Source organism: Scomber scombrus, chromosome 17 (genome assembly GCF_963691925.1).
Source record: "Scomber scombrus chromosome 17, fScoSco1.1, whole genome shotgun sequence".
Classification (NCBI taxonomy): Eukaryota; Metazoa; Chordata; class Actinopteri; order Scombriformes; family Scombridae; genus Scomber; species Scomber scombrus.
This window is the reverse complement of record NC_084986.1, coordinates 21,286,639-21,307,478: the sequence shown is the minus strand read 5'-3', so window position 1 is coordinate 21,307,478 and position 20,840 is coordinate 21,286,639. Positions and strand designations below refer to the sequence as shown.

General features: G+C 38.9%; 1 protein-coding gene across 1 annotated transcript in view; it reads left to right on the top strand.

Annotated features, from left to right (window-relative positions):
* Window positions 1-20,840, top strand: part of ryr3 (ryanodine receptor 3) — a 107,840-nt gene that overhangs the window by 16,989 nt on the left and 70,011 nt on the right. The window contains exons 5-23 of the mRNA XM_062436959.1: window positions 348-362; window positions 819-893; window positions 1,119-1,197; window positions 1,623-1,735; window positions 4,146-4,245; window positions 4,513-4,606; window positions 5,386-5,460; window positions 7,126-7,282; window positions 9,235-9,399; window positions 11,026-11,147; window positions 11,292-11,472; window positions 12,043-12,178; window positions 14,733-14,828; window positions 14,930-15,048; window positions 16,269-16,402; window positions 17,476-17,717; window positions 18,917-19,109; window positions 19,669-19,885; window positions 20,678-20,782. Coding sequence (XP_062292943.1) covers window positions 348-362; window positions 819-893; window positions 1,119-1,197; window positions 1,623-1,735; window positions 4,146-4,245; window positions 4,513-4,606; window positions 5,386-5,460; window positions 7,126-7,282; window positions 9,235-9,399; window positions 11,026-11,147; window positions 11,292-11,472; window positions 12,043-12,178; window positions 14,733-14,828; window positions 14,930-15,048; window positions 16,269-16,402; window positions 17,476-17,717; window positions 18,917-19,109; window positions 19,669-19,885; window positions 20,678-20,782 — 2,418 coding nt within the window. The remainder of the gene's footprint in view (window positions 1-347; window positions 363-818; window positions 894-1,118; window positions 1,198-1,622; window positions 1,736-4,145; window positions 4,246-4,512; window positions 4,607-5,385; window positions 5,461-7,125; window positions 7,283-9,234; window positions 9,400-11,025; window positions 11,148-11,291; window positions 11,473-12,042; window positions 12,179-14,732; window positions 14,829-14,929; window positions 15,049-16,268; window positions 16,403-17,475; window positions 17,718-18,916; window positions 19,110-19,668; window positions 19,886-20,677; window positions 20,783-20,840) is intronic.

Here is a 20,840-nt window from a genome sequence, read left to right as displayed (position 1 = left end):
TCTAACTTTGCGAGGCAGCTGGATTCACAACGCCGATTGGTCCAAACTACTAGGGATTTGAACACAGATGGTTTCTCATTTGATCTTGTGAATCCAGCTGACTTGCAAGGTAACATGTGTGGCCATTGGGTTGATTTGTAGTCAATTTTTTTTACCATTAATCCAAAGTGTCCATTTTTAGGGTTAGGGTTAAGTGCTGATAAAACTAAAACTCGAATCAATACTGTTGCTTTAGATACATCATACAGTAGTACGTAACATTACTGACTACCTTGATCATAGATTATGCTTCCTTGTTATGGTTATGAAACCTTATGGTACCTTGTCTTTTTTTCTTCTGCTGCTAGAGGTTGATTAAAAAGGTAAGTAGAATTTTCATTAATCACCTCAGTGGTCATCTTCCTTCTTCTTTTTTTTTTTGCTCAACTATTTCTTTCACATTTCCTCAGCCATTGTTCGTCTCAATTATTCTTGTTTGTCGCAAGAATGCACAAGCTGTCTGATGAGTGTGGTACTATACATGTTTGTCGTGTTCTTTGACCATCCCTGTACTGTAAGTATGTTTCCCTCCCTCTTTCTTTGTCTGCCTGCTTGCACTTGAAATGGATGTCCAAGGTGGAGGATACATTGTTATCCATTCAGTCACATGCAGTTTACACACACATTGCCAAAAAGCAGTGGGAACTCTGACTTTATATACTGTAGTCTAACTTAGACTACAGTATAGATGTGATGTGTCAAACCTGACAGGATCCAGAGGTTGAAGGATGTTTTAAGGTCTGATAATAATCTGTGTCACCTGTTTTATTTTCTGGCAGGCGGGTCAGGGGGGAGGACACCGGACCCTGTTGTACGGTCATGCCATCCTCCTACGCCACTCTTTCAGTGCCATGGTGAGTGTCAACAATCCAATTTGATGACAAGATGAAAAAAACACAAACATGTACTGTATATGAGGATGCAATTAATTCATAGAAATATCAGAAAATAATGACATCTTTAGTTCCCGGAACCAAATGTGAAAATTCTAAATAATTGATACAAATATATATTTTATACATTATGCCTGTTTTACTGTTTCCTCTAACTTGATGCTTATTCATTACTCATTCACTCAGTACTTGACCTGTTTGAAGACATCAAGGTCTCTGACAGACAAGCTGTCATTTGATGTCGGACTACAAGAAGACTCAATAGGTACAGTATGACTAACGGGCACCTTTACAGAGTTTACGTGGCTTTTTACTGCTTTTAATTGAATCCAGTCCTCCAGAATGGCTGTTCCAGGTCAGCCTAACCTTGAGATGGTATCAATACCCATGGGAGACATAATAGTGTGTGTACAGTAGTGCTACTCTTAACATTTGAACTACAACAATGCTCAAGGCTATTTATCAAGTGAAAGCAATATTTCAACTGCTGCTTCCGTCTTCCTCAGATGATTGCTATTTTTATGCTTTTTGCTTCTTAGAATAGACAGTCACTTAAACAGCAGGGAGCAGTCAGGACTATTTTTCAAATGGTACGTCAGTGACTGTTTTGGATGAGACATCTGTTTCAAATGCTGTATTATACTTAATCTCCAATTTCTGATTGAAGTTGTTGTGTGTTTGTGTCAATAGGCGAGGCCTGTTGGTGGACCATCCACCCTGCGTCCAAGCAGAGATCGGAAGGAGAGAAAGTCCGCATCGGAGACGACCTGATTCTTGTCAGCGTGTCAACGGAGAGATACCTGGTATGTCAAGTCTGGTAGCTCATAAATGAATTAGTTTCTATCAAACTGACAAGTAAGCGAGAAGAAAATGTGAAGGTCAAGTTCTGGGGTTTAAATTTTTCTCTGCATCACTGGACAACTGGCAGTACAATTATCCTTGCAGCTGCTTGCCAACCAGACCAACACATACAAACTCACACGCGCACACACACGCACACTCACGTACACTCACGCACACTCACGCACACTCACGCACACACACAATAAATTGGAACAAAAACAGCAAAAGGCCATAAGTGTAAAAACTATATAATTTGTAGTAAATACTTTACATTGAAAAATAATATAAATATACAAGAATATCTAAAAAATGTACACAAAATATGAAGGAAGCCTAAAGAAATTACTTATGAAGAATTCAGAACAATTTATAATGCTGTTTTATCTCAAATGACTACTTACTAATTACATTGGTTAATTATATGATAATGGTACAATGATATATATTTTGCCTTATGTTAAATCAAATATAGGCACAAACTCCACTACACATACTGTATAGTCATGTATATCTGTAGCTTTCTATTCCAAAGTGTGATTTTTTTTTAAATGCTGAGAACAACTCCAGTCATTTGACATTATGTTCTATCAGCAGTCTGATTTTGATGCCATTAACCATTAAGCTTCACCCATGGTAAATCTTTTTTAAGATTATAGCCGAGAAATCTGACCTCAACTCAAAATCACACACTAGAAAGAAGACACCGTTTTAAAATATGACTGGTTTAAATGTTACTGAATTGAGTCTCATTAAATCAGCAGGTCTCTACTCAGTTTGTCTCTTCTCATGAATATTTACTGTTTTTCAGACACTCTGGTTGTTTCAGACACAGTCTCTTTGTTTTTGAAGTGTATTGTATCATCTCTTTTTTTCCTTTTGTCTGCTTTTCCTGTCAGATCTCACTTAATTCAGATTTTTATGCTGCTGCCTTTTTTTTGTGGGGGGGGGTTGTTATTGTTCTGCTGAATTTTTTCATGTCAGAGCACAATTGTCTGCCTCAAAACATTCAAGTGAGTGTGCATGACGCAAAAAAGGGATGGTTGTTTTTCGGAGGTTAGGCGCCCCACATAGCCAGAGAATATCGGCTTTGGTTCATTGTCTGTCTCAAAAGGCACTTTGAAAAGTTTTATAGCCATGGGATAGCCTGGATACCCGTCTCACTTCATCCAACTTCAGAGTGACAAGGCAATTCAGGGGGAAAACTTTAAAACTTAACACTGCTATCTGTAATGAAAATCTGATTACTTGTAAATCCCTCCTGTGCATCCTTCTTTTTAAAAAATATTTTTTTATAGAAGGCATCCATCTGACTGATGAGCTTACGCTGTCTCCCTTATGCAGCGTTACACGCACGACCTCAATTAACTTAGTTGGTAAAGAGAAGAGAAGAGGAGAGGGGGGGGATTTCAAGAGGGAGAGTGAGAGGAGGAAGAAGAGGAGGAGACACAAATGGCAAAAGGGAGGGATGGCAACGTGCCAAGCATAGGATAGTGAGCATTGCTTGCTCCTCATGGCTGCTACGGCCTTTCAGGGAAGTAAACGTGCAATTAAAGCGGAACTGTCAAATGGCCAACTTTCATCTCCTCTGATTGGAAAATCTTCACCTGATTGGGCCTGATGGAGATTCAACTTTTGAAGAATGGGACGCATCAGAAATTCAGGCAAAAGCAATCAGTGCTCCATTACTGTGAACAATCGCAGAGGTCGTGATGCATTCTTGTCAAGAGGAAAGGCGTTTGTTGCTTTCTGTCTTTGTGTCCAGACAGACTGATTGCATTTAATTGACCACCCTGGTGCTTAAATGTCAGCACACTAGAGAGCAAGAAGTCTGAGTTAATAGAGTTGAAATTTTGAACTGGTTTGCTATATATGTATATTACGGCTCATGATTGATATAAAAGTACATTGTTTTAAAGGGAATTCATTGAAGTGGTACAACATGTTCCACATTTGCATGTTTTCGCCAATCAACACATAAGCTCTTGTGAGGATGTAGCTGAGGGCTAGCGTCATTTCGAGCCTCCGCTCACTTCTGAATCCTCCCTGTGGGGAAACGGGAGCCGCTCCAAGTGTTTCCGCTGGAAGGAATTATTGTTGAGTATTATCTTGATTTTGCCGCACAGAGAAAACACTGATGCAGCAGTGCTTTTCAGCCCACAGCGTTGTAGCAGTGTTTGGCAGCTCCAGACAACAGACACAAAGTTGTTTTAATCTTTTCTCAAATCCCAACTCTGGGACATCACCCTCCTTTTGTGCAGTATTGCTGAATCTCAGTGTCTGTCTGTGTTTCTCTGTTGCTAACACAACTATTACAGTGGCAATCTCCACTCCTCTGTCTAAAGCCCTGTGTAACCTGCTCCTCTCTTGCAGCACCTCTCCATCTCCAATGGCAACATCCAGGTGGATGCATCCTTCATGCAGACCCTGTGGAACGTACAGCCTACCTGCTCATCAGGCAACATGGCTGTAGGCAAGTTCTCTTCCATCCACTTTTTTTTTGTGTGTTCTGGACATATTGCTTTATTTATACACCATAACAAATTACTCACCTTAATTAATCCTGATAACTCAAAGTGGGACAAAATAATTACAGGAAAGTAGTAACGTTTCTGATGATGTGGCCTTTTGAATTTATGGTTTCATATTAGATTTTTAAATCTAATATTAAATAATAGCTTTAAGATTGAAGATGAAAATGTCAGAAGCTCCAGTCTTACTCTTGATTTTGTCCTAATAGGGTTTTTAATTGGTGGTCACGTGATGCGTCTTTGTCACGGCCATGATGAGAGCTTGACCATCCCTGGATCAGACAAGAGCGAGGAGGAGCAGAGGTTAGTACTGCAGCATTTCAGCTCCATTTTTAGGTCAGTTCCAAGTTTTCTGGTGATTAAAGAGTCACTTCTTTTAACGGCTGAAATCCACCGAAGTGGTTTTGTGAAAGGTGAGAGAGGAAAAAAAAATAGCCACTCAGACATGACTTGTGTATATATAAAGTGCAGTTCAACTCTGTAAAGTGAAATATCGGCATTATGCAGCTTCCAAATATAAAAATCAGAGGTTTAAAAAAATGCTTTACTTCTTTTTATGGTCCAAGTCCTTCATCTTGTTAAAGGGGTTTTATATAAGTTTTTTTTTCTTTCCATTTTTCTGTGTTTTTCTAAATGGTGAATCAATTTCGGATACTTTAATGTCCATATAAAAATGTCATTTTTATGTGTGAATTTTAGGCAAGAATTTGATGTAGTAATGACAAAGCTCACCTTTCAGTCATTAGTCAAAATTCCCTGATCAATGCATGAAAATAACTTCAGCATTAACTTAACCATAATCTTGAATTCAAAAAGGTTTGTTATCAAAATACAGTATTAACCCAAATACAAGATGATATTTGATTGGGGAAATTACATTTGGAAAAGCGTGGATCTTCTTATAATCAGGCTTATCTTATATTTGGGCCAATACAGTCCCTGAGCAGTGAGATTTTATCACGATCATTGGTATTCCCTGTACCACTTCTGTAGCAGAAGCTCCTCAAGATATTCTATTCCCACTGTGACACTGAAAGTCTCAGCAATGATAGAAGCTCCCATTTGTGTCTTTGTGCTCTCAGGATAGTCAACTATGAGGCGGGTAAGGGAGCGTCAAAGGCCCGCTCACTGTGGAGACTGGAGCCTCTCAGGATCAGGTGAGATCACACATGAATACTTACACTTTGATAGTGATTAAAACAACCAAATTCTCTGGCATAGACACATACAGAGGAGTTGTCTTTTTTCTTTGTCATATTCTTCATAAAGATTAAAAAAAAAATGGTGCTTTATTCATAGCTACTGTACTATAGGCCATTGTACACGGCACCGCTCTCTATTGTGTGCTGTCAACACTAATTAGTAGGAAGAGTTCCCCGGAAGGCGAGGTTCTGTTTACCATCCCTTTCAATTTCTCGACTTCTCCTTCTCTGTCTCTCACCCTTCCTCTTCTGCCCCCTTTTTTCTTTAACTTGCCACCCACGCAATTCCCCCTCAGTCACATCGTCTGGCATGTCTCACTGGGACTGCCTGTCAGAGTCTGTACACTTTGAAATGGCGCAGGTGCATCTATTAAGGCACATGTTATCCCTTTCGGCTTAGAAGGCATTTTGAACAGTTTTCTCCACACTGCCTCATCCATACTGAGATATTTAAACTCCATTGACTGTTAAACCAGTTAAAATCTCATTTATTCCTCAGTTGACATACACATATATATATTTAACGGGTCAATTAACCTATAATGATGATGATGATGATAATAATAATGATAATAATAATATAAAGACACATCAATATGAATCAGTGGTAATCATGATCAATCATAATAAACAAATCAACCTACATTATTTGGATTTAATTAAACCAATCAGCATCCAGAATAGGGTTTGGTAATATAAAACAAGTTTCTTAATACATATGATAACTATGTTTTGATACCACTGTCAAAACAATGCTGTTGTCATAAATTACTTTGAGAATGATAGACTTGAGATAACTTTCCCTGTCAGCCTCTGAGAATATGAATGAGGTGCCTCACTATGGGGGACCAAAGTCTTTTTCGTGCAAGGAATAAGTAAGCAAGGCTAAAAATCTAACCAGCCATTCAATGCCAGCTTTAGATTCTTGACAGTTTGTATTACTCTGTGCTATGAACATATATCAGTCAATAAGAAATGAGACAAAGAGTCTACAGCAACATGTTCACCATTTTAGTTTAGCGTGTGAGCTTGTTGACATTTGCTAATTAGCGCTAATCACAAAGTTCAGCAGAGGCTGATAAGAATGTCATCAGTGTTGCAGGTATTCTAATTAATTGGACAAATTGAAATTTTGACCTGATAATGGTGTTACATAAAAAGTCAGAGGGGTCGCTTAAGTAAGTGCACTTCATTCCAAGGAGGAGTTTGAATGTCTTTACCAAATTCCAAGGCAATCCATCCAATAGTTGTCGAGACAATTCACTTAAAATCCCAAATGTGAGTCTCATGGTGGCAATAAAGGAAACATTAGAGAACCGTCAACTTCATTACGATTCTTCCTTTGGGGACCAATTCTTCCAGCAGTTGTTGAGCTGGACAAACTGATGAAAAGACATCCCTAGGGTCATGTCCCTAGAGTTAAAAATGCTGACTGTTTCTAAGAAAATAACTGCATGTCGTCAATAACTTCAGACAGCTGTATTAGAAAAGTCTGGAAAAGTCTGACATGACTGGCAATTCAACTGTGACATGTCAATTAATAAATATAAAGATGTAAGCAGCTAAGTACATTTTTAAGTGTTGTATCCAAAGTTTGTGACACTAATTCTTTATGTGTAGCTGGAGCGGTAGCCACATTCGTTGGGGCCAGGCCTTCCGACTACGCCACCTCTCTACTGGCCATTACCTGGCCCTGACTGAAGACCGTGGACTGGTCCTGCAGGACAGGGAGAAGTGTGACACATCAGCCACTGCCTTCTGCTTCAGGCCTTCAAAGGTCAGTGCTCCTTCTAGCTCTCTACATGAATATATATTTTATATAGTCCTACTTTTACAACTAGGTGTGAAGAACCTTCTGAGCAAGGAAGTTAGACTGTTTTAAACCTGCCCTGGATGTAGATGTAAATAAATGTTCTAAGTCGACTTATCTCATTAAAAGAGGAGTCTAAGTATTTTCCCCTGACTATTTCATCAGACTCTTGAGATGGATCTGTAAGCTTTTAATGAGCTCATGGCTCGCCACAATAAATTGCCCTTTTCACAGCTGCTGAGTAGACAGCACTTTAAATGTTGGCGTAAACATTCGTGTTGTCCAGCAGTCTAGTTGGGGGTGGCTGGGTTATAGCCATTTACAATTAGGTCAAGAGAAATTTACCATTATCACAGTTTAGGATTGTCTGTACTGCACTAGTAGATATACTGTATAAGTAAGTTAATGAGATTTATAGGATATCTACTTTTTCCTTTACTTGGCGTTGCTTATTTCTTTCCTCCATTACCTATCATTTTTACCCACACTCTCTCTGTTTTGAACTCTCTGAGGGCTGTGTAGCTCCTCTGTTTCAATAGCATGTATTCTAAAAATAGTGTTGCTGCTAAAAATAATCCTGAGAATGGAGCATATAGTACATCTAAAATTCAAATACAAAATAGGTATATTGATGATGCTCAGAAAGGTTGCAGTTAATTCTAAATTGTGCAATTTAGATATAAAAGGTGGTCAGATTGTCTTGTGATCGTGTTTTATGTATCTTTGATTCCCAACACTGCTGCAATGCAAAATGCCGTTATTATTCCCCATTTTAGCTTTTAGAGAACTGTTTCCCTGAATCTATCTTCCATCAAAATTAAAACATGATGGGTTCTAATACATTAGGCTAAAGCAATGGTTGTCAGACTTTTTCAAATCAAGGACCCCTAAACTGTCCCAGGGTCCCCTATATGTTAAGATTTTAGATGTATTATTACAGTCTTTAAAGTGAGTATATGAAACCCATGACCAAAATAGACATACATTCTGTCATTGTGTCACTTATAGATAGGATTATAGTGAAAATAAATGACTCATCTTTTTGCTGGACGACCCCTGAAACCCCCACGAGGACCCCTGGGGATACCCCACTTTGAGAGCAACTGAGCTGAAGGTTTTTATGTGTAATAGTGATAAAAATGATGTTTCAATGTCGATGTTTCCCACAGCTGTAAGGCTCTAGCTTTTTTTTGTGAAAATATTTCTAGCATGAATCTTTTATAGACATCAATATTTATAGCAGATTTCCTGAATTCACTGCCTGTTGAGTAAGTCATCCTACATTATTATCCTGTGCTACACCAGCTACATCCACATAAACAGCACAATGCCTTAAGACACCCCCACATACCACTGTTGAGGCTCAATAGATATGTTATGAAATCCTCTTGAGTCCTGTTCATTTTCTCAGGCTGTATTTTCCCATCCCACTCCTGACAACAGTGGGATTGCCCTCCCAGAATGCACCCCCGTGCAGGACCAACAGGCTGCATGGGCTTACTAAAGACACATGCGTCTTTGCAAAAATAAATATAGATAGAGACTCTTCCTTTTTCTCTGTATTTCTTAACCCTCACACCCACTACTACTACCACTTGTCAACACCACCCAGTGCCAGTTGGTTCCTGTATCTAGAAAGGTCAATGTCTTCCCATTTTGAACATTGGCATTAATATGTTCCCTGCTACTTGCTGTCGACTGCAATCAGCTGCAACCCTCCATCTCTGCTGAGCCAGATATGTAGCAGAGCTAATGAGGCTAGCAGCAACATTCTGGCAGGCCAATGAATATGCTTTCCTCAACCTGCCTCTCTGATTACCATCTAATCACAATGTATCTTCATTTGTCATATTTCCATGCCTGTGTGTGTGTGTGTGTGTGTGTGTGTATGTGTGTGACTCTTAATGGGAAAACAACAGGAAAAGGGAGACATGGGCCCAAAGAGGGACATCGATGGCATGGGGGTGCCAGAGATCAAGTATGGAGACTCTGTCTGTTTCGTCATGCATATGGCGACAGGACTGTGGCTGTCTTACCAAGCGCCTGATGCCAAATCGTCTCGCCTAGGACCTCTGAAGAGAAGGGTAAATGGAAAAACTTTTCTTCGTGAATCATTTGGAACTTTTGCTTTACTGAATCATTACAGAACTCCCATTTTACTAAACCATTTCGGAGCTAACATTTATTTAATCATTCCGGAACTCCCATTTCTGAATCATTCCAGAACCTACATCTTACTTAATCACAACTTACTTTTTACTTTATTACTCCATAACTTACACACTTACATTTACTATATAATTCCAGAACTTATATTTTACTGTATTATTCCGGAACTAACATTTATTGTATTATTCCAGAATTTACATGTCACTTCATTATTCCTGAACTTACATTTTAATTATTATACCGGAACCTAATTTTACTGTATTATTCCAGAACATACATTTTACTGTATTATTCCAGAACTTACTCTTTACTGTATTATTCCAGAAGTTACATTTTACTGTATTATTCCAAAACTTACATGTCATTTCATTATTCCTGAACTTACATTTTACTGTATTATTCTGGAACTTAATTTTACTGTTATTACATAATTTAAATTTACATAATAATTGTGGAAACTGTGATTAAAAATTGACAAAAATGAGTCACTGATTTATATATATATTTTATTATATATAATAACATGTAATGTAATTAATAAAATACATTGACATTGAAAAAAATACATTAATCCGACGTAATATGTGGAACTGCCTTTTCTATAGTTATGACTCAATTATTGCACTGTTGCATAGTGTTACAAATATAGTAAGTAGATGATGTCCGGCATCTGTCTAATAATGTGTTTAATATAAGATCCTGAATGCCTGCCATAGCTTGTTTCTAACACCTTGTAGCCCATGTGCACAGAAGCAAATCACACGCAATCAAACGACTGGGTTGTATGGCTATTTAAATCCCCACCTCACCCATACAAATGTCTATTTTCACTCTACTCTAAACCATTGACTACCCTGGATACTTACACAACCCCATTCACTCCTCTCAGATGCTCACCCAACATACACACTTGAGGCAACAACTAATTTAAATGTGATAATGGGCAATATGGAGAGTGAGAGTTAGTTTTGGGTAAGACAGAGGGGATTAGCGTGGCATGAGGAGCGTTGCTCATCGCTGGGTACGCCCCCAGAGACATCAAACCTCCTTTTATGCTGGCGCCAGGCAGTCCCTGCAGCCTTGTCAGCTTGCCAATGCGCCTGACATGTTGGGGGTGATGGTCAGTCTACACTTCAACCCACCCCCTCCTCCTCCGCCCTCTTCTCCTTTATACTCTTTGATTACGGTGTGTCAGGTTTCACTGAGCCTTGGTGGTGGAGACCCACTAGCAACTGGAAACTCTTCATACCCAGAAGTTCCATTCTTAAATGGCTTTTCTTACATCTTGTGAAAGAAATTCTTGTATAATATTGCTTAAATGTTATACTTTATAATCGAGCAATAATAATATAGAGCAATATTGAAAAGCATGCACACTCTTTATCAGCCTCCTATTTGTGACATAAATACCTCCGCTATTTCATAAATCAGTCAGATACATCTCATAAGTCTGACTGGGTCAAAGGACAAGTATTGATGCATATTGTTGCTGTATAAATTTGATTATATAGTAAAATATGCGTTTCTATTTCCTGCTTTAGGCCTGCCTGCATTCTGAAGGCCACATGGATGACGGGCTGATCCTCCAGCGCTGTCAGCACGAGGAGTCCCGGGCCGCCCGCATCATCCGCAACACCACGTTTCTATTCGCCAACTTCATCAAGTAATGACAGGGACAAGTGTCTCATCTGTCACACGCATACAATGTGACAAAACACCTGCATAATAGTGAATCTCAATGGGTCTATTTCAGAGCATACAGCTTGATTATCTTGTGTTTCTTGGTCTCCCCTGTCCTTCCACGCAGGGCTTTGGACAGCACATCAGCGGGAGAGTCCTCGGCTGTGGCTGGGTATGTTGAAGAGGTGCTGCAGACATTAAACGACCTGATTGAATATTTCAAGCAGCCCGACTCAGAGCTGGAGCATGAGGAGAAACAGTGCCTCCTCCGTTCACTCATCAAACGTCAAGATCTCTTCAAAGATGAGGTAAGGGTGGATGAAGTGGAGCTGAAACTGATGTTACATTTGAAGTTTGGATAAGTGTGGATAATTTAAATCCTTAATAAACCAAGATATAACTCTGTAACAGCTAAATTTTAGGTATTTATATGACTCAGGATAACAGTCAAGACTATTCGTAATGAACAGAAGCTTTAATTATGTAAATGAACTGACACATTTCACATGGTGAAGTTCTTGGCCCCATGTGTATGCGAGAAAATGTGTCTCTTAGATAAAAGGGTCTTTATTTTTCAATGTCAGGATTATGGTCAGTCCAAAGTTAGTATACTGTAAGTAAGTTATATCAAAGCTCTATCAAACTGAACTGAGAACCATGGCTCACTACTCTTTTAAATGCTTTGTGTCTCCAGTGCAATAAATCAGTTAATATTCATCTTCAGAAAATGGTTTGAAGTTTTTAGACTTAACTCCATTCAGCAAACCCACCAGAAAAACCCAACTATTTTCTACATAAAGTTACTAAAATGAACAAACTTCCGTCTAATGAGATGAATCATAGATTATTCATGTTAATAATGTTGCCTTTTTTCTCAGGGCATGCTCACCCTTGTGTCAAAATGCATAGACCGGATGAACCTTTACAACAGCGCTGCCCACTTCGGAGAGATGGCTGGGGAGGAGGCGGGCGCTGCGTGGAAGGACATACTCAACCTCCTCTATGAACTCTTGGGTAAGTAGGCCTGAGCGATGAATCGCATGAAATATCCACATCTTCTGTCAGCGCTGTCAGCCGCTGACCCTGGGTAGACATACAATATTAATCTTCCCCCAGTGTCTTCATCCTCCTCCTGTCCATTACTTTTCACGCTTTTTATCTCGCCTCTTATCCTCTCCTCCTTCCTGCTCATCTTCTCCATAACCTCCCCCCGCCTCTATGCCACATCTGGTAACAGCTTTCACATGACATTAATTTGTAATTATGTGTAACAAAAGAGAGGAGAAGAAAAAAAGGCGAAATACTTCTTTTATGCTTCTTTATCAATCTGCCCTGCCTTCCATTTAGGTCACATTCTTCTCTGAGAGCCGTGTGGACACATTATTTGAAGAAATTACAGCATCATTAACAAAATGCCAGGCATCACACGTGCTACCATTATCCCATTCTCTCAGGGCCTGTGAGTTGAGTCATGAACGCTAAAGCTGCGACCCTGAGAAAGTTTTATTTTGGACAACTTTTTGTTGGGTAGTTTGTTTGGCTGTCATGGTAGCTTTCCCATCAACAGCTTCCCCTTCGGTTCACCTTGACTGCCCCTTATATTCATCATCACCTCCCCAGCATGAACTCGCACATGCAGACACATTACACACACACACTAACACACATAAACACACGCACGCACGCTTAAAACCAACAAAACACACTCCTGTGAGTACACTCCAGCCTTTGCCCACCGAGAGGTCAACCCCCAAGGATGCAAAGGCGGTCTGGTGAAGTGGGTATTGCATGATGAATTTTGCACCGGCATTGTTTGTCCTGACCTTCTCTCCTCTCCCTCCCATATTAACTCTACTGGTTTATTATAAAGAAAAAACACATAGTCATTGGTGTAAGTTAATTGTCCAGGTGGTCAACTTAACTAAATGATGAGAATATGGACGTCAAATTCATCACTTGTGATGAATCATACATTTTGGTTGCTCAGGGCCAAATACCAAAGAACCAAAATGGAAGGTACTGTTCCCAAACCACTGTAAGTAAACAACTGAGTGCTTATTGGAACTCTTAAAATAAACCTGATTACTTCAGCTGATTTAAAATATGGAATTTTGTTGCGATTTTAAATTTTGAATTCAGATGGCATTAAGTCATTTAGGGGCATTATCCACAAGCCTATAAATAAATTATATTTTTATGTAGATACACCTATAATACACTGGAACACAGGCATAATCTATAGCAAGAGTTAAGGTTAATTTAACATCTGGAGTTTGTTTGGTTGTCATGAATCATAAATGTTCAGTTTTCCCCCCCATTTTTTTTCTTTTAATAAGAGTGGTTTCCTCAATAATGCTATATGATGACCATGGAGATTTCTTGCCTTTAACATACTGAATAAACTATTTTTGGAGAGCTGATTAAAACAAACAAAACTTGTCTTGCATTGTTTACATCCATTTAGTTTATTTGCTAAAAGGCTTCTTCTTCAGTGCTTTTGTTGGTGCATTGCCATGTTTGTTTAACAGTAGAATAGCAGGAAAACAGTGGTAAATAAAATGAGCACCCAGTAGTAAAATCACACATTCCTCCACAGTGTTTTGTTTTGGTCAGAAAACTCAACAGGATGCCTTTTAACAAAAGTCATGAGGCATTACAACTCTGATAATACATATTTTACTAGTTCACATAATATACTTTGCAATTGATTCAAATTATTCACCCGTTTTGCGTAAAAAACATCAAATAAGTATCATGATGTTTGATCAAGTTTTTTAACAATTCAAATATTTGACCTCGTAAAGTCCTCTGGTTATAGTTTTCTCCTTTGAGATGCCTTTGCACATTGTGAAGGTTTATAGGAGCTCTTGAGCTGTATTATGTTATGTATTGTGCAGATATCTATAATGTATTTTAGAATTGACTAAACCTCATAAAATGTTGGCAGTATAATTATTCATTCACAGTTCAACAGTCTGCATAGCCTCAGATTCTCCTCTCTCTCTCTTTCTCTGACTTTGAATTTCACATTCACATCATTCACGGTAAACTTCCCTTCCTTCACCTCGTAGTGTGGCTCTGTTCATGTGTTCCTATTGAACGATAGCTTTCCTGAAAAGGCAGAATTAAAGGAGATTAGACACCCATCAGTATTCCTTTGGCACAAAGTGCTGTTAAATTGTTTCACAGGCATTATCAATCTAGTGTCCCTGAATCCTAATGGTGAAAAATGAGACAGTGAAATATTAAGCAGACTTCTTAATGTCACCACTGTGACCGAGAAAGGGCACAAAGGAAATGCACCTGAACTATTTTATAGAGCATAGAGCGGCTGACTTCGTAGTGCCTTTACAATCGTTTCCCTGTCAGAAAGACTTCATTATAATAGGTGAAAGGAGTTTCCACAGATGTAATCCGTTTAATAACTACCTGTGCTCTGAGGATGTGAAACAGTGACTTTATGTTCATATGAAAATGATGTACAAGTTTTTTTTTCATTGAAACTCAAACTGTCTGCAACCTCCATGTTTTTACTAATCACTGTGTATATTTGTTGTTCTTTGTTCAGCCTCGCTGATTCGTGGAAACAGGAACAACTGCACCCAGTTTTCTCGAAACCTGGACTGGTTGGTCAGCAAACTGGAAAGACTGGAATCTTCATCAGGTATAATTGAATACTTGGGGAAAAGAAAAACAAAATTTCATGCAAAAATGTGGCATATTTAATAAACATTTGTTCTAATAATGACAAATATTTTGATTTAGGAATCCTGGAAGTTCTCCACTGTATCTTGGTTGAAAGCCCGGAGGCTCTGAACATCATCCAGAGAGGGCACATTAAGTCCATCATCTCTCTGCTCTACAAGCATGGACGCAACCACAAGGTGTGTACACAAATATGGATGTAGTGTTAGCAGCGTGTGCATTGAGCTGAATGGTGATTGGCTTCAATTCCATTTCTTCCAGTTTAACAGGCATTTAAACAATTGTATGACATTTAAATGCTAACACGTTACACTATCTTATTGTATTAAGTGTCAGTTTGTAGCTATGTATTGCCTATATTTATTGTGCTAAAAGGCCAATTAGGCTATAACATACCGACATTTAATGTGTTGGCATCAATCTGAAAGAGCAGCGTAAAATGACAGGAAGTGAATTGTTTGACAGGTTGTAATTTACACTTATTGGTAGCATTAGATGAAAGCTCAGGGTAACACTTTAGTCATTAGGAGCTTGCTCCAGAGTGAAAAAGCTCAATGAAAATTGGCACAAAGTTTCCTCTGAAGAGCCACACTGCTGGCAACAATGCTGATTACTTGGCAAAGAAAAAGGTCAACTTCAACTTGTTAAACTTTAGCTTTTGCCTTAAATCAAGAGAAGTAACACAAAGCTGGTGATTTCAGCGATATTCTTTATATGCAAATGTGTTCCAGGAAATGCAGCCAATTAGAGAATTGAGGCTCCTGCTTAATTCTCACCCAATTCGAGTAGAGTTTTAAAAAAATTCTCTTTAAAGTTTTTAAAAATAAATTCTAGTGCATTCTCAGTGGGGAAAAACAGAATTAGGCTGTAAGCCCACAGTGACAGCCTTTATCCTTCATCTGAGCTCACAAATCTCTCTCCTTCACAGCAGGCCGACAACAAACAAACTAAACCCAGTACAAATACTTTTTAGCCTGAGAAATTATTTATTTGTCAGTTCATAAAACCTCAATTATTGCTCAACAAAAGTCAAACTAACAAGTCAGAACTGTGTAAACAATTCATGTAAATCTTTCTCATGGTTGTAATTATATCGAATGACTTTCTCCTCAGCTATGTGTTTCACATGTCTTGTATTATTCACTCTTTAAATTGTGCCAGGCATGAAAGGGCATCCTCGTAAACAACAGCTGCTGATCATGAGTAGCAGGTGGAAGTCTCAGGCTCTGTTGACTTGAAGGTTCCTTTATAGCTGTGCATGCTATACAAGCATTTAAACTAGCAGATAATCTGACTGAGCAGCGGTTCATTTAACTGACAAACACAGTGTGGAATTTCACATGAATGTGTGTGAATATCTGTGCATCACATTCATAAATAATTTGTCTTTCTCTGTCAGATTCTGGATGTCCTGTGTTCCCTCTGTGTTTGTAATGGGGTGGCGGTGAGAGCCAATCAGAATCTGATCTGTGACAACCTGCTTCCCAAAAGGGACCTGCTGCTTCAGACTCGACTGGTCAATGATGTTCAGAGGTAAAGAACGAAAATGTGTTCTCATTACATATCAACTTCTTTGAAGCATTAGTTTTTTCAGACTCAAACTTATTTGAGTCCATCATGCTGGATGTCTTATATGTTAATATATATATTGGTGACAAGATGTACAAATAGCACTTTTTATCCCAAAATATTCCCTCAGCCCCTTGTTGATGTTTTGACTTACGCTAACAGTAATTTTCATTATTGATTAATTTGCTAATTTTATCAATTAATAAATTTTTTCTGTCTATAACATGCCATGAAATTATCATTTGTAATGATGATGATAATGGGTTATTATAATTACATTACAATGTAATTTCCAAGAGCACAAGTTTGCCTCTTCAAATTATTCCTTTTATCAATTTATTTAATTAATTTTTATCAAACCAAAGACATTCAGTTTACTAATATGCATTACCGTGCAAAAGTCTTAGGCCAACATTAGATATGTTGTTTTAGCAGTGCTATAATAATTATTTCTCAGCCTCTTTATTAAAATACATCCAACAAATACAGGAAATGTGTATGCAGTATTAAAAAAAGACGGAAAAAAAGAAAAGAAAACAGCTTTTATAGGCTAAAGTGGCAAGTATTTAGTGTGACCTCCCCTTACACTTGAGCTATAGCAGGAACCTGGCTCTGTTAAACCTAAATGGAATAAAATCTTAATTAATAATAATATTTAATAATTAATGTTACATTTTGTGTACATATTTCCTGTATTTTCTGTTTGTATGGTGGTGGTGGTCTAAGACTTTTGCGCAGTACTGTATATAACAAAAAAGCAGCAAATTGAGTCACATTTGATGTGTTGGAACTTGTTAATATTCAACATTTTTGCTTCAGAAATGACCAAAACTATTAACTATTAAACTTTGCATGTACATTTTCTGTCAAATTGATTTATTGTTTCATTTCTTGTGTCAAGTTTTGACACATTGAGCTCACAATGAGGGCTTTGCTGTCACTATTTGTAAATACATACATTTATTTTAGATGACCATACAATATAGTAACACACCTCTGACTAAACATGCTTCTTCTTCCTCTGTTTTCACATCTAGTATGAGGCCGAACATCTTCCTGGGCGTGGCTGAAGGATCAGCTCAGTATAAGAAGTGGTATTTTGAGCTGGTGACAGACCAGGTGGACCACTTTGTAAACGGGGAGCCGACCCACCTGAGGGTAGGCTGGGCCAACGCTAAAGGCTACGCTCCGTACCCTGGTGGAGGAGAGGGATGGGGAGGCAACGGTGCCGGGGATGACTTGTACTCCTACAGCTATGATGGACTTCACCTCTGGTCAGGTAGGTAACCTTAGCTAAAGTTTTCACTACCAGCTGCTCATACATGAGACCTCACCATGACTGGGCAACTAAGAGTGTAGAGGTAAGAAAATACAGAGAGGTCCTTATATAAATAGTATAAGAATAAGTGGATCTTTATCATTAAGCAGTGTAATATCAATCAATCAATCAATCTTTATTTATATAGCGCCAAATCACAATAAAAGTAATCTTAAGGCACTTTAAATTAAAGAGTAATGTCTAGACCTGCTCTCTGTGTAAAGAGACCCAACATTCCCACATGAGCAAGCACTACTTATATTTATATTATATTTTAAGTTTGTGTCAAATTAACAAGGCAAGATATTATTATGAGTAAATAAGTAAAAGCATGTCCCGTCCCTTCTGATCTTACCATACTAAAAAAGAGTAAGTGCAAGATTAGAACCATTGCAGTCAAGTCAGCTCTTGTATACAGTACAAAAAACACTTATTGACTTGGACAGACTGTACTGAAATTAATGTGAATGAGGTAGGAGCTTACTGCTTTTTCCCCCCATAGTGGAAGCAAACGAGGGGAGGGAAGGAATAAGAGAGATGTGTTAGGTGGAAGTTGGAGGATGTATTTTGATATCACTGAGTGCTGCGACTTTGCCCTTCACTACATGGCAAAGTCACAGCACTCAGTGATATCAAAATACATCCTCCAACTTCCACCTAACACATATCTCTTAAGCTATTCCTTCCCCTCCCCTCCTTTGCCTCCCCTGTGGAAAGCTTGTCACCTCCTGTGTGGGCTTTGATAGACCACTGGAGGCATGTTGTCTCACAACTTAGCAACTCATAGTAAAAGCCATAGCTGATGGCAGACATGCAGGTACGCTCCACGCCTGCATAAAAAGAAATATGTAGTCAGTAGTTTTGTATTCATGCAGCCAACTGTTGGCTTAGTGTGTTAGGGCTTTAAGTCCTTTAAGTGCCCCCTCTTCTCTGTACTCATTTAAAAGCATAGCACCTACTTCACCTCTCTTCCTTTCCAAATCTACTAAAAGACCCAAAACCTCCTCTCATCCATTTCATGTCACCCTTTTAAAAGCACTTGTCACCCATCTCTCCACCTCTCGTCTCCTCGCCCATCCATCCCGCCCTACATTCGCAATGACTTTGAAGCCGTAACACCCATCCATCCTTCCTCTCTGTCTCTGCCCGCTGTTGTCTAGGCCGAATCCCCAGGGCCGTGGCCTCCATTAACCAGCACCTGCTGAACTCGGAGGATGTGGTCAGTTGCTGTCTGGATTTGGGCGCTCCCAGCATGTCCTTCAGGATCAACGGCCAGCCCGTCCAGGGCATGTTTGAGGACTTCAACACCGATGGGTTCTTCTTCCCCGTTGTCAGCTTCTCTGCGGGTGTCAAGTAAGGCTTGGCACTTCTAATTGGAAAATAAGATGAAGAGGAATTCCCAAAAGGATATCTTGTTTTAATTTTTTTGCTTGGGTTGTTTTTATACTTGAGTTGCAATTACATCAGCATTCATTCTTTAAATTAAAAGGTTAGTGAGTTGACCTCAAGTATGTGATCAACATGGAACAAAATCTACCCACAGCAAAAAAAATGCATCAATATTTAAGCGGAAAACTAATATTTTTCCTTAAATCCTCTTAAAACTTTAAATATATTAATGCTAAGTGTTACAAAGTACAAAATGATTTTGTGGCAGAAAGATTAATGTCAGCATACTTTTAAGTGGGTGTATAAACACTCCCTTTGGGTGGCTTTACCCTCCTCTGCAGCCCTTTTATTATGTAACAGCACAGGTCTTGAGTGCTGTTTGCTGAAATTGTGTTTGACTTGCAGATTTCAAAATGTATTGAAAAAATAAATAAAAAGAAACTCTTCAAATCCCCACAGTGGCATTAAGAGTCATAATATTATTGTGCAACATCACGCAATCTAATGTAACTTCTCATCTCAGGGTTCGCTTCCTGTTGGGCGGACGCCACGGAGATTTCAAGTTCCTGCCGCCCGCAGGTTACTCTCCGTGCTACGAAGCGCTGTTGCCTAAAGAGAAGATGCACGTGGAGCCTGTAAAGGAGTACAAGAGGGACCACGATGGGGTCCGTGACCTGCTCGGAACCACCCAGTTCCTCTCTCAGGCCTCTTATATCCCCACTCCTGTTGACACCAGCCAGGTGAGGAGGCTGCTGTCGGTTTAATGCAGAGCTGTCAGTGAGAGTTAAACATTGAATTCAGGATACAGCTGAGGAAAGTGAATGCATTTAACAGTCAAGATTATAGAGATATGAATGGAAATAACGTGAAACACTTATTAAAAAAGGGAAACACAAATGCGTTAATACAGTAATAAATGAAAACATACTTAAGTTGTAAAGTCTTTCCATAAAAGTGTTTTATTTTGGTATCAAATGCTTATTTAGATTATGGACATTATTTTCAGCATTTCAAATTTTAAACCCCACTTCCTAAAATTTAGATTTGAATGACAATTAAAATTAAAACAAAATTCACAACCTGGAGATATTAAAAAACATGACACAATACGAGGTGTGAAATATTTTCTTTTCTTTGGACATTAAACTTTAAAAACATGTACTAACTGCTGCAAACAGTGAAGTTGTTCAATGTCTCCGTAAAGAAGCTGGTCTGCTGCTCCTCCTCTGAGAATTGTTTCAAAATAAAATAAATCTTTCTTTCTTTAAGCCATGGAAAGGTTTGAGGAAACTCTTTTGAGACAAATTCCATTAATGTTACAGACCTGTTATATAATATTCAGTACCGCAGTGGCCCTGAAGCACCAAAGCAAAATGAATGCAGACTTGCCTCATCTGTGTAACGAAGCCACTATCCCCAGGAATCTAACAATTGCATAGTCAGGAGAAAAAAAAAAGGAGAACAATTTTGTTGGCCCACTGGCATCTTTTTATCATCCAACTGTACCATCTGTTCCCTTACTCTCGCTGCAGATTGTTCTACCCCCTCACCTGGACAACGTCCGGGACAAGCTGGCAGAAAACATCCACGAACTGTGGGGGATGAACAAGATCGAACTGGGCTGGACCTTCGGCAAGGTAAACCTGCTATTCATCATCACGTTGAGCATGCGAACGCACCCCGTGTACATTGGGA